The sequence below is a fragment of the Sebastes umbrosus genome, chromosome 12, assembly GCF_015220745.1.
Source record: "Sebastes umbrosus isolate fSebUmb1 chromosome 12, fSebUmb1.pri, whole genome shotgun sequence".
Lineage (NCBI taxonomy): Eukaryota > Metazoa > Chordata > Actinopteri > Perciformes > Sebastidae > Sebastes > Sebastes umbrosus.
Window position 1 is genome coordinate 13,473,628 of NC_051280.1, and position 13,752 is coordinate 13,487,379.

A 13,752-nucleotide genomic window follows, 5' to 3' on the forward strand; every position below is an offset into this window, starting at 1 on the left:
CTCCCTGACTCCACAAAAAAATACATAAAATAAAGCACTCACGTTTCAGAGCTTTCAAAGTTGCACCAGTGTTTGTATATTGTCTCCCTTTCTCTCTTTTTTTTATTGAAGAAATGCATGGATTTTATCCCATCCATCACCTCCATAACCCCTCCATCACCTCCACCTCCATAACCCCTCCCCTCACTCTCCAAAACACAGGAGCGGGTAACGGTTCATTTCGAGGTGTATAGCTTTTTGTCTTTAATGGGCCTAATTATGCTTAAGACCTTTAGAGCTGTTTGGGTTGAGCTCTAATAACATGTTGTGGGGATGTAATCAATAGAAAAAGTTATGTGTTATTCCTTTTGAAATTACATAAAGTAGCTCCCTGACTCCACAAACAAATACATCAAATAAAGCAGTCACGAGCTTCAAAGTTGCACCAGTCTTTCTCTCTTTTGATTGAAGAAATGCATGGATTTTATCCCATCCATCACCTCCATAACCCCTCCCCTCACTCTCCAAAAACACAGGAGCGGATAACGGTTCATTTTGAGTCCATTCTCTCCTGTGGCACCGCAGAAACTTGTGCAGCCACGCAGATTGTGTTTTTCCTTTCTCAGAAAGTCTGTTGTTGTTTTTTTTTTTTCATCTTAAAAGTGGAGATGAACCAGTCGGACACATGCTGCAGCAGCGCGTAAAAGTTGTGGATGCTTTACTTTTACGCATAAACATTTAAAGGACTACTTTGTCTTCAAAAGTTGAAAACAAGAGCAGGTGAAAAATTCTTCCCTCTGCAAAAATCATCATCTCCCACAAGCAGGCTGGAAGCCCATCATACGCTCCGGAGAACGCAGCCGCGGATCCGCAGAGCGCAGATGATCGCAACTGGTGTCTGTGGTGTCGCGCTGGTCCTGGTGCTGGTGGTCCTGATCCCGGTCGTGGTGAACACCGCCGGGACCCCAGCCCGCTACGAGATGCTCGGCTCCTGTCAGATGGTGTGCGACTCCCACCACGGCACCGCGGCCACCGCTGTAGCCAAGACGACCAGCCCGATCAAAGACAACAACCGGCTGGTCCAGTCGCTTCCCACGTTCATCCACGGTCCTCAAGGAGAGCCGGGACGAGTCGGGAGGATGGGTCCGAGGGGTCCGCTGGGCGAGCCCGGGCCACCTGGTCCTGCTGGTCCGCCTGGAGATAGGGGAGCACCGGGACCACCGGGAACACCTGGACTCAATGGGCCTAACGGAGCCATCAGCGCGGCCACTTACAACACCATCCCCAAGATCGCCTTTTACGCAGGACTGAAGAAGCAGCACGAAGGGTACGAGGTGTTGAAGTTCGACGACGTGGTCACAAATCTGGGCAACCACTATGATCCTGCTTCAGGGAAATTCACCTGCTCCATACCGGGGATTTACTTCTTTGTTTACCATGTGCTGATGAGAGGAGGAGATGGAACCAGCATGTGGGCTGACCTCTGTAAAAACAACCAGGTGAGGATGCTTCATCATGATAAGATAAGATAAGATGAAATAAGATGAGATGAGATAAGATAAGATAAGACAAGATAAGATAAGATAAGATGAACCTTTATTAATCCCCTGGAGGGAAATTCAGGTGTCAAAGCAGCAACATCACACAAACAGAGTGAAACACAGGAGAGGTACAGGTATACAAAAATTATAAAAAACAAAAAACAATAATAGAGATATAAAAGATACAGAGTGAATGGGTGAACATATTGTGTACAGTCCATCAATAAATACATGTAGTATGTACAATAAATAAATGTAATATGTGCATATGTGCAGTCTATAAAGTGGTATATAGGATGTATAGTGTAAATTGCACCAGTGGTTAGAGTCCAAGATGGTTGCAGATATAGTGCATATTAGATGATAGAATTACAATATTTTGTTTGAGCTTTTCTCTTTAGTCTTTGTTTGTAATACAGAGTGAAAAAGACATAATTTAATGACTTTTTGGCATTTTACGCACAAGTTTTACGCACGGCTGTACCTGGAAAAAAGACTCCTCAGAATACATTTCCCAGACATTTTTAAAATATACAATGACGCAGCATGTGGGCTGACCTCTGTAAAAACAACCAGGTAGGACGCTTCATAAGATAAGATAAGATGAACCTTTATTAATCCCCGGAGGGAAGTTCAGGTGTCAAAGCAGCAACATCAGCAAAACAGAGTGAAATACAGTAGAGGTATAAAGGTATACAACAATTATTAAAACAATAATAGAGATATAAAAGATACAGAGTGAATGGGTGAACATACTGTATGCAGTCCGTCAATAAATACATGTAGTATATACAATAAATAAATGTATATGTGCAGTCTATAAAGTGGTGTATATAGGATGTATAGTGTAAAGTGCGCCAGTGGTTAGAGTCCAAGATGGTTGCAGATAGTGCATGTTAGATGATAGAATTACAATATTTTGTATTTGTTTTTAGATTTTTCTCGTTAGTCTTTGTCAAAATACTGCTGCTGGTTTACAAAGCACTAAATGGTTTAGGTCCAAAATACATTTCTGATCTTCTGCTATGTTATGAACCACCCAGACCTCTCAGGTCGTCTGGATCAGGTCTGCTTAGTGTCCCCAGAGTCAGAAGTAAACATGCAGAAGAAGAAGAAGCGTTCAGTTTTTATGCACCAAATATTTGGAACAAGCTCCCAGAAACCTGCAGGACCAACTCTAACTCTGAGTTCTCTTAAATCAAAGCTTACAACTTTCCTGTTTGCTGCTGCTGCCTTTAATTAAACCAGATAATGATCTTATATACTGCAATAGAGCTTTTACTCTTGTGTGTTATATAGTATATTTTAGCTTCCATCCCAGCTTTTATTTTTAGCTTGTTTTTATTTTATAATCTTTAATGGTTTTATAACTATTTTAATTATGTCTTAATGTTCTTTTGCACTTTTTGTCGCAATATTCTTGAATGTTTATGGAAAGCACTTTGAATTGCCCTGTTGCTGAAATGTGTTATACAAAATAAAGCTGCCTTGCCTTGCCTTTGTTTATAATACAGAGTGAAAAAGACATAATTTAATGACTTTTACGCACATTTTACGCACAACTTCTACGCATGGCTATACCTGGAAAAAAGACTCCTCAAAATACATTTCCAGGACATTTTTTTTTTAAATATACAGTGACGCTATCTGATGGTTGTTTTTAAGTTTGACGTGAAAATGTCACTGTTGGAGCTGTCCAAGGTGCTGATTTTCAAAATAAAAGCACGTTTAATCAGCTGAAATATCATTTTTTTTTTTTGCCTTTCCAGGTGAGAGCCAGTGCCATCGCCCAAGACGCCGACCAGAACTACGACTACGCCAGCAACAGCGTCGTCCTGCACCTGGAGCCTGGAGACGAGATCTACATCAAGCTGGACGGTGGGAAGGCTCACGGTGGAAACAACAACAAGTACAGCACCTTCTCCGGCTTCATGCTGTATGCTGATTGAAACAACATCTCTGCTCTGCATATAGCTTTGCTTCACTGCTCATGCTCAACTCAATGTCAGTTGGATTATTAGAGGCAGAGCTCACCATTTCCATATTGCAAAAAAAGAGTCCAGGGAGATGTGGAGGATGTCATGCAAAGAAAAAAAACAAAACAACAGAAAAGAACTGTACTTTACAGTGTAATTTACAGAATAATGAATGTTAAAGTGTCCAGCGTTGAATTGTACCCTTTGTCAGATTGATTAGTGTCGCTATCGCACCCCTGAATGAACTGTCTATAGCTTTACAAATTAAGTCAAACATACTGTACATGCTGCTGAATGAGTGCAGACTGAAAGTTCAATGTCTTGACCTTTTAGCACTTAATTATAGATGCTAAAATTATACTCTACATAATCACCACTCTGTTCACTTCAGTGTAGTTGGTCCACATGTGCTTTATTTTTTCCCAAAAAATATTTGTGCATTTTGAGTGAAAATGTTAAAAGTGATGCATGATTGTAAAAAGAAATTACATTTCAATTGTGTGCAGCATAGAAACACTTGTGTAAAGGGCCCATTCTGATGTTCATATTGAAGCGTTGTCACGACATTATCATTGTTTTTTCTTGTCTCAATGACAGCTGGTCAGGGCAAACAGGGTGGTCTGGCGGTTAGTCACCATCACAGAACTGGACAGTCGCACTGACAGAAATGTTTCCTCCATCGATCCGCACTTCTGATTGTGAAAGCCATTCCAGTTAAGACTGTCAGCTCATGTGTAACATATCATGTAAGATTAAATCCTCTTTGTTTAAACCCTCTCGGAAGATTAATCAAAGTTCTATAGTTTTTCACGCGGTGATCGCGCCATTGATCATGTGGCGAAGTCACCCTGTGAGGCCACCTGTTCCCAGATGAGAGGAGAACGTGTCCTTCATCCCGTCAGCCTCCCATAGACACCCAGACACCCACTGAGGGGCAACAGGACAACTCATCTAACACAGCCGCATTGTGTCGAGAGCAGAGCGGCATACTGATTACTACCACGCTCATTATTTCCCCATCCCGTAAAAACCTGTTTGCAGAGATGTCACTTTACAAATACAAAAAAAGCAACAACATTGACATTGAAAAATCAATTAGCACAGTATTTGTGAGCACCACTGTAGATAATAATATTTGGTTTAGATTGCATTTCTGTAAGCGGGTTGTTTGTGACATAAGTGGGGCCAAAACAAGGCTGCTAATGAGAGGCACTTTGATCCTGCGAGGCTTCTTTCATATGATTTGATTACAAAGTGAATAATGTATAATCACAAATATAACATCAAGTTTTAATTAATGAGGGCGGCTGTAAAAAACTCTTTCAAAACAGCCTGTAATTATTTTACATTTGGAAAGACAAAGAGAAAAATTGTCATTAAAGATGCACAAACACTGTAATGTCATTGGTTTGAGCGTCCAAAAGTACATTTACAAATAAGTTTGGACTGTAATTATTGCAAAGATCTCAAAGTATTTATTGCGGGGCGTTCACTCATCTCAAGATAAAAATAATCGCTACATCGAAGCCCCTTCCTTGGTTCTCTTTTTTTTTGCTTTTATTTGAAGGTCAGCCAGCGTTTGGGGTTGTCGATGAGGATCTTGTCCACCTGGTGCTGCGAGAAGCCCCTCCTCAGCATCTTCGGCACAATGTTGTTCAGGATGTGAGAGTAGCCGTGGCCGCCGTACTTGGTGAGACGGTTCTTGGTGTGGATGTCGTGTGCGATCACTATCTTGTCGCCGTAGCCCTCCTTCGCTAGGAACGCCAAGCTGAGCGTGAATAAACAAAACCATGGTAAACGAGGGGCCTTAAACATAACACAACTGACAACTTTTTGTTAAAAAACACACTGTAATTTCTAGTCTGCCTTGATGTGTTGTTCAACTTGACTAACCGGACCAACGTGTGGCCTGTCATTCATCACTCAGCCCTCCACTGCAGTGGAATATTATTAGTGTCTCACAGTTTCAGTGAGAAAACTGTAGGACATACTCTTCTCTCCACATGGAGTAAAACACAAAAGCTGCATTTTGTTCTAAATGATATGCACCTGATTTGGCTCAACACCAGGGCCGTCCTCGACCAAAGGAATTCTTAGTTGACTAACACTCATATGATTTTGTTGACTAATCGATTAGTTGATTTAATCGACAGATCTGTAGAACTGAGTTTCTCCACAAAGAATCAAACAAAAGCACCACTTTAAATCTCGTGTTCACCAGAGATGTGCTCATAAGTTTCTTGGAAATAAGTCATTCAGCATGAAAAAAAGCATAAAAACAACTAATTGACTCAAGAAATCTTAGTTGATTAAGACCCAAACGACCTATTAATTGATTAAACCTGCAGTAGGCAGTATATTTTTGGCATCATTGGGCAAAAATTCCATAATAGCCTTTCAGCATATTGTAATTCAAGTGTTCTGAGAGAAAACTACACTTCTGCACCTCCTCATGGCTCTGTTTTCAGGCTTTAAAAAATCTAGCCCGTGACGGGAGACTTTGGCCAATCACAGGTCATTTCAGCCAGAGCGTTCCTATTGGCTGTTAATTCAATAAAGGCAGCTGTCAATCACTCATAAACTCTGATCAAACGGTCAAACTAGGCAGCGCTGATCAAATATGAATTAATATTCTGTCACTGTAATGCCTATTTCTCCTCTCAAATGTGTTCAGAAACATCTTGTAGTGTACAGTTTAGCTGTAAAATGAGAAAGTTTGCTCCGGCTGGTGGGCGGTGCTTGGTACTTCCTCAACAGATCTCAACACGGCTGCCGGGTCACAAACTTTTTCATTTTACAGCTAAACAATACAAAAACTGAGGTCATATTTAAATGTCAAGTGTTGACACATCAACATGGTCACACTTGTGTTCACACCTGATTAAAAAAAAATAAAATCGCACTGAAAAGACAAGTTTAACCCTGAGAAGTGTTACTCACGTCGTCACTCTCTGGCTGTCACTGGGCATGTCCACGTCCAGGTTATACGGGTAGTCCAGCATCTCCACTCCAAACAGATCGTACTCCAGGTAACTCCCCAGCTTCGCAAACTCAAGCAGCTCACCATCATCAAATATAGTCCTGCAGGAAGATAACAGAAAGTTGTTGAAATGAAGGTGATGCATGCAGAAAAAGAGAAAGTTGTAATGTATATAGAGGAGGGGGGGGGGAATTCAATGCAATTTCTGTAACTTTCTAAAGAATGGAGAATACCAGCGAACAATATAGCATTGACTAAAATAACGTGTTGTGAAAACGAGATCTAAGAAATATTGTGATCCAATGTAGAATGATAAAGCCGTCTTATGTAACGCCACCTTTAAATGTGTTGAATGAAGATGGGTAAAAATAGCATGTGAATCGACATAAATCAAAAGGTTTGACAGGCAAGAACTGTTTTTCATTCTCAAATTGAACATATAATAAACATTTGCGGTTGTGTTTCGTGCTTAAATGTTTAACTCATAAAATGACTGAAATAAGGGTAATCGTTTTCAGTTTTCACATATTTTCACCAAAAAAATAACCAGATTTTTACATTTATAAGTTGTTTCTTGTAACAAGGGGATACCAATCACTGCCAATTACAGCAAAAAAAGATTTCCTCAAAACAAGCAGCTCAGAATTTTTTTTTTTTCTTGTGATGTTAAGTGAAGAGACAAATGAGGGGACAGTGCAAATTAGCTGATTGTTCACTGGATTCCTTCTAAAAACAAACAAAATATCTAAGAACATTGTGTTTGTGCTTCAAAATGAGATTTTATAATCAGATGTTCATCTTTGTATTATTCACCTTTCCCCCCTAATTTTCACATTTATTGATAATCTGAATACGCACTACATTTCCAGATTTTGGTGGGGGATTTAAAATAATGAGCCTCATTGTTTTTGTTACTGCATGTCTCTGAAGTTTGATGTGGTATCATCAGTGATGACGAATGTAATAAATGCAGGAGACATCAGCCTCATTTTAGCTATTAGTTTGTCAACATGAATACATTATAACACAATAACGGTGAAACATTATTATGCTTATAGTCAACAATAAAATAAATATATGAGGAAAATGTGGCCTGTAACTGCCTCTACACTGCATTTCTCACTGTGTGCCACCAGGGATTGTCTTATGACACCTAAGAGAACTGTTGTTCTTCCAGTTCCACCAGTGCATATACAGAGCTAGAGAGATATTCACGTGGGAGAAAGTGAAATGAATGAATAATCATTTGAATAATCATTTTTTACGCATTTATTTTTAGTAATGGGAAACATAAATGTCAGGGAAGGGATGTGAGACTGGAAGTCTTATAGGATAGCTGTGATTGTAACTAATAAAATGTTGATATTTAACAGCCTGATTAGTCAAAAATCCCTTTATTCCCATAAAACATAACTGTTTCCAGGAACTTCTCACCTGTCCAGGTGTGACATGACAGTTTTGCTGATGTCACCACCGGCCTCCTGGAGAATCCGGACGACTTCAGCCGGAGCGGCGGCATTCCTGCCGGGATGGATGATGACGGGGCAGCCGAGCTGGGTCTGAGCGTGGGCTGTGGCCCTCAGCACCTTCGTCTCGCTCTCCGAGATGGGCCAGCCGGTTCCGATCTCTCCGATCACGCCGCAGCGGATGTTTGTGCCGTCTGCGCCGTGAAGCACCTCGCTGACGATGATGTCTGTGAGCTGACGGGCAGGAAAAGTGACATATTAGTGCATTAAAATAACTCTTTTCTGACTAGTTCTGTCCCTTTAACAGGCACATGAACAGAGCACGTTAGGTTCAGTGCGTGACATCTAAAAGGCGAGACTTAGCAGCCAGAAACCCGTTCAAATCAATCAGAAGATACAAAAGAAATCCTTGAACATAAACACAGGAATTGCTGAGAAAATGTGTGATGTATCAAATTGTCAGTTCGGTGTTCTTCCTGTCTTATGACTGAGATGTCAGCACCAGTGCCATGCATGCCAGATTTTGGCCCGACAGGCTGCTGATGCTACCCTCAGACCAGGCCTCACCTTCTCCACACTCATCCTCTTGGTGGCGTCAGTGTGGGTGCAGTCCACATAGTACCCCGCTCCTGCGATGACGTGGACCCCGGTGTCTTTGGCCAGCTGCTTGATGGCGGGCAGGTCCCGTTCGATTCCCGTGGTGGTGTTCTCCACTATGGTGCCCCCGCCGGCCTTCTTGTAGGCCAGCAGCTCGTCCCGCACGGCAGCGAGCTCCTGATGCAGCAGCAGGTTCTCGTGGCAGCTGTATTGGTTCTGCCTCAGCCAGTGCATGTGCTGCATCTGGAACGGGTTCTCCGCCACCGCCTCGTCGCCAGTGGGAGGAGGGAAGTAACAGCACTCAAAGCTCATGGTCAGGTGCTCATGGGTCATGGTGCGGCCCAACTGGTCCGGATCCACCAGACCCAGGACGGTCTGGACCTTCCCACTCAAATCTGACATGACTGGTATTCAGGGTTTACAACAACCTGAAAGGACACATATTATTCATTTATTCAGAAATGCAGCAAATATCAGATTTTGTAACATTGCTACAGATCAGACAGGAGAGTGAGTTTGCCATAATATACTCTGACCAATCACTGACCAGGCTGACCCTATTGGCTGACCTCAGTGTGCATGCAGAAGAGGAACCTTTGGACTACAAAGTGCAAGATCTGGTTATTATTAGAACTAACTATAGGGTCTGTCTAGTAGTTCACTTTATTTCTTCACTTCCTAGCTACTTGCTCGGTTTGCAAACATGCAAACATGGTTTGCAAACATGCAACAAGGTAGTCGTCAAAGAACAACATTTAGTGCTAAAACAAAGTGTACTCGTTGAAATCAACCAAAAACAATGTGCAATAAACTCAGAGCTGCAGCCCGAGGCGGGCGGACACTTAAATTTCATCGACTTGAATCCTAAAATTGTATTTAAAGTGTTGACAGACAGTTTGCTGACCTTGTTTACTGCTTCTAGCTGTCCACTCCAAACCCCCAGCTGGACTCTGCAACTGCCCCGTTAACAGATTAGCAGACCACGGAGATGCGAGAAGTGTGAAATATCGCGAGAGATCACGAGACCACAGTTCAACTGACAGGAAGTCAACAGAACCTAGAATGTCACAATGTTGCAATAATAAGAGCAATGTCAGTAAATCAAAGTTTAGTATTAACCCATAAGAACCCGTACCCATTTCTCCTTCAAGGAAAATTATGGGGGATATAATACAGACTAAATAGACCACATAGAACACATTTCTGAATTTGTTTTCAAAATACCACCCCTAGTGTCAAAGACCTGTAAAGTTACATATACATCACATTAGGCGTTTATGGTAAATTTATTCCTCATTTGAACATAAATCAGCCTGACAGTATTTTTGTGTTTGGTAACAAAAACTTGTCTTTTTATTTGCATTTCCACAAAATTATAACTTTACTTCTTAGGTTTAACAACAAAATCTTTTTTTCAGATTTGTTTTACAACACAAAAATCACTGTCATCTCCCTGGATGACTGCCAGTGCATCCTGAACACTGTATTGCTTCTTGTTATCCATACTACAGAAAAAATAAAATGGCATTGAAATATAACTGATATAGGGTAGAAAAATCTTGTTTGTCTGTTTATTTTATTTACTGATAGGCGAAAATTGTTTCCTTATACATTTTATTAATAATTTAATTAATATAACATGCTTTTTTGTTAACATTTGTTTTAATATGCCCTGAATTGAACAATATAAAATATATTAACTAAATATCATTGAATCAGCTAAATTAACTGAGCAGATCATAATATTTTTTCTTATTGTGACATTAATGTCACATCAGGTTTTCCGTGACAATTTTCAGGTTAAAGGCCCGATGTGACATATATGTCTCAACGATATTCATCTGATTTGTTTTATATCAATTTGTTCAAGAAATGTGATCACAACAGGTTAAATGTAATAAAGGACATGTTATTTAAGTATTACAATTCTTAAATGGCTTGATTCTTACCTTTAGCAACAAAAAATAAGCTTTTTCAATTTAGGATGTTCAGTATGTGTCACTTAGGGACTCCATGAGTTAAAATCAAGGATAAAGCTTTATAAGGAACTTTCCAGAACGTTTAAAGGGCGTGTGACACCTATGTCACCGTGGGTTCTTATGGTATAGTTCTTATAGTAAATAAAAAAGTCATTTTTTAAAAATATATTTAAGTGGTAGCCTACGGAGTTGGAAAGTTTAGACTTCATTATTATTTTAACAAGTTTAATTAATAACATATGACAACAAATGTTAATAATAGCTGATAAATGGCGGGTATCACTTCATGCTATTAGTGATAATAGATCACTACTAATAGCCTGTATAGATGAGTTATAAGTAATTGATAAGAACTAAACGATTTGGGTACAACAGCAAAAGTTATCTGTATATTTATATGGGATTATATAATCACTAAGTCATTAATAAATGGTTGTTACAATAATCCATCAAGTCTGCACTTCTAAATGTTAATTAGTTGTTAATAAATAGATTTTGGTTTCTTATGCTCTGCGGAAGTTTTCAGGTCAGAGGTCGAAAGGTCTGTCACAGGCCACACCCTGGTAAACCCCAAATTATTACGATTATTGACTTATAATTGGTCTATAAAACATTAATATAATTATTTGATTACCATTTATAAGATAAATGTTACAACATACACCCTGTTATCAAGGGTGACTTATTAGAAACTGCACATTTCAGACCTGTATAGGCACAAATCAAGTCTTATTACACAAATTCAATTAGCCTACAAGCAAACAGATGACATATCACTGTAACCAGCTGTCATTTCAAAATTGGATAGTTTTGGAGAACATGTGAGGATGATGCAGGGTTTGAGAGACAGACTGCTCCTCACTCAGCAGATGGTCTCTACAGCAGTATTTGTTCTGCTGTCGCAGGGAACTGCCCCGTGAACAGTCACCATGGCGCTGACCATCCCTGCAAACGGCTGAGCATAATGACCATTTACAAACTGTGGAGCCTATGACCATCCGTTTGTTGGCAAGATGACTACTAGATCAGACCAGCAGCCGTGATGTTTGTGTTCAAGGCTGGATAAATTGTCTTTTATTATTATTTTGTCTCGAGCTGAGATGTAGATGATTATAGAAGAGTTATTTATTTCTAGATTACCGTTCCTCCCTTTTCACATGATTTAGCAACATATCCCTTGAGGTCAAGAAACTTTTGACCAGGTGCTCTAAAATGACTGATCTTGATTTCTTTACTCCTCGTCTACTCATCAAATTCAAAACACAAGTCAAGATTATTCTGCTCACTTTTAGAGCTCTTTAGCTGTTCCTCGCTCCACTGAAGGAGACGGTGCTGTTGAAGTTGTCGCTCCTAAACTGTGAACACCTTTAGTAAAAAGCAGCTCAAAACCCACCAGCATTTCTTTAGTTTTATTTATATATTTGTATCCCTATCTCATTTATAACCCTTATATTGTCTGTATTTTATGTCTTGCCTTTGTCCTATATTGTAAAGCACTTTGTGATGTTTAAATGCACTATAAATAATCGTGTTTATGTGTATCACTTATAGTTTGTAGACAAATTAATTTAGGAATAAGTACAATATGTAAACACAATTAAAACTGAAGCTAAAACTTAAAATAACTCTTTTTGGAGCTATCAAAGCGATAATAAAGAGTTAACGCAAATTCGTTTTAATGCCACTAATTTCTTTAATGCATTAACGCAACTTGCAATTTTTAGGTTGAAGCTCATTAGTATAACTAAAAGTTACTTAGTTAATTTTGGCGGAAAAACTGGCATAGTCATTTTCAAAGGGGTCCCTTGATCTCTGACCTCAAGATGTGTGAATGAAAATGATTTCTATGGATACCCACTAGTCTCCCCTTTACAGACATGCCCACTTTATTATAATCACATGCAGTTTGGGGCAAGTCATAGTCAAGTCAGCACACTGACACACTGACAGCTGTTGTTGCCTGTTGGGCTGCAGTTTGCCATGTTATGATTTGAGCATATTTTTTATGCTAAATGCAGTACCTGTGAGGGTTTCTGGACAATATTTGTCATTGTTTTGGGTTGTTAATTGATTTCCATAATAAATGTATACATATATATACATATATACATAAAGCAAGCATATTTGCCCACTCCCATGTTGATAAGAGTAATCTCCTTTTGAGGTGCATTTTGAACAGATAACAGATAGCAACACCACTGATAATAAGCCAGAAGACAAAATCAATACAGTCAGCCTTTGTGACTGAAACAAATGGAAGAAAAACAAGGGAACGGGGATGCAAAATGAATGTACCTACTCAAGAATTATACAAAGTTTTCTTTTTTATGGTAAATGGGTTTTTGGTGTGCCGTTACTCATGAGCCCAGAGTACCATCCCACTGCAGGGTTCCTCATTAGTGACTAGAGAAGATTGTCAGTCCCATTCATCTGTATGGCTGACATGTTTCAGACGGACACGACCACAGGGAGCTTCCCAAGCAGAGGGATGACTAAAAACCACCTCTCCCATGTGGACAGACCTCCTCCACAGAGACACTCAGCTCAGACATTAACATTACATTTCTGTATACGATGCAACCTTATTGACAGGTTTGTTATTGTTATAATAAAAGCCATCAGATTTAGATATGTATTGAAAGCATGACATATATGCCTTAAACTCACCGATGAACTCTCTTTAATCACTGCATTTTTATTGTTCCTCTCTGCATTTATATATTTGAAAATTATTCTGTGATGTAGATTTTCATCAAGTACATACTTCATTAAGGCAGACAGTGTGTGCAACCTAAAGAGAAAGAGTTTGGATATTACTGTGAGTGCCAGAGGATTGTCAGGATTTCAAGGTTCGTCTGAGTGTTGTGGTCTGGTGCCCTCTGCAGACAGAAAGGAGGCATATATTTTGTAATTTGACATGGCAGTAAAGCATCAGATTTTTCAAATGGTGGAGGAAGTATCCAGACCTTAAGTAAAAGTACTAATACACACTGTAAAAATACTCTATTTCAAGTAAAAGTCCTACATTGGAAATGTTACTTAAAATTTACTCAAAGTATTGAAAGTAAAATTCAGAAAAGTGGCCACTGACTGTTATATCATTAGATTATTATTCTCAAGCATTAACATAACAGCAGGATTTTGTTGTTGTAGTTGGTTGTAATTTCTAACATATTTTTATAAGACTGCACCTAATGATTATTTTCATTATGGATAAATCTGCTGATTATTTTC

General features: G+C 39.5%; 2 protein-coding genes across 2 annotated transcripts; one reads left to right on the plus strand and one right to left on the minus strand.

Annotated features, from left to right (window-relative positions):
* Positions 1–860: 860 nt before the first annotated feature.
* Positions 861–3,740, plus strand: c1ql3b (complement component 1, q subcomponent-like 3b). Its single transcript, XM_037788227.1, has 2 exons — positions 861–1,478; positions 3,290–3,740. The coding sequence occupies exons 1-2, from the start codon at positions 861–863 to the stop codon at positions 3,467–3,469; spliced, it is 798 nt and encodes a 265-aa protein (XP_037644155.1). The 3' UTR covers positions 3,470–3,740.
* Positions 3,741–3,924: 184 nt separating this feature from the next.
* pter (phosphotriesterase related) lies at positions 3,925–9,570 on the minus strand. Its single transcript, XM_037788226.1, has 5 exons — positions 9,444–9,570; positions 8,510–8,967; positions 7,911–8,176; positions 6,437–6,577; positions 3,925–5,264 (listed from the first exon to the last, which is right to left on the minus strand). The coding sequence occupies exons 2-5, from the start codon at positions 8,939–8,941 to the stop codon at positions 5,054–5,056; spliced, it is 1,050 nt and encodes a 349-aa protein (XP_037644154.1). The 5' UTR covers positions 8,942–8,967; positions 9,444–9,570; the 3' UTR covers positions 3,925–5,053.
* Positions 9,571–13,752: the final 4,182 nt, after the last annotated feature.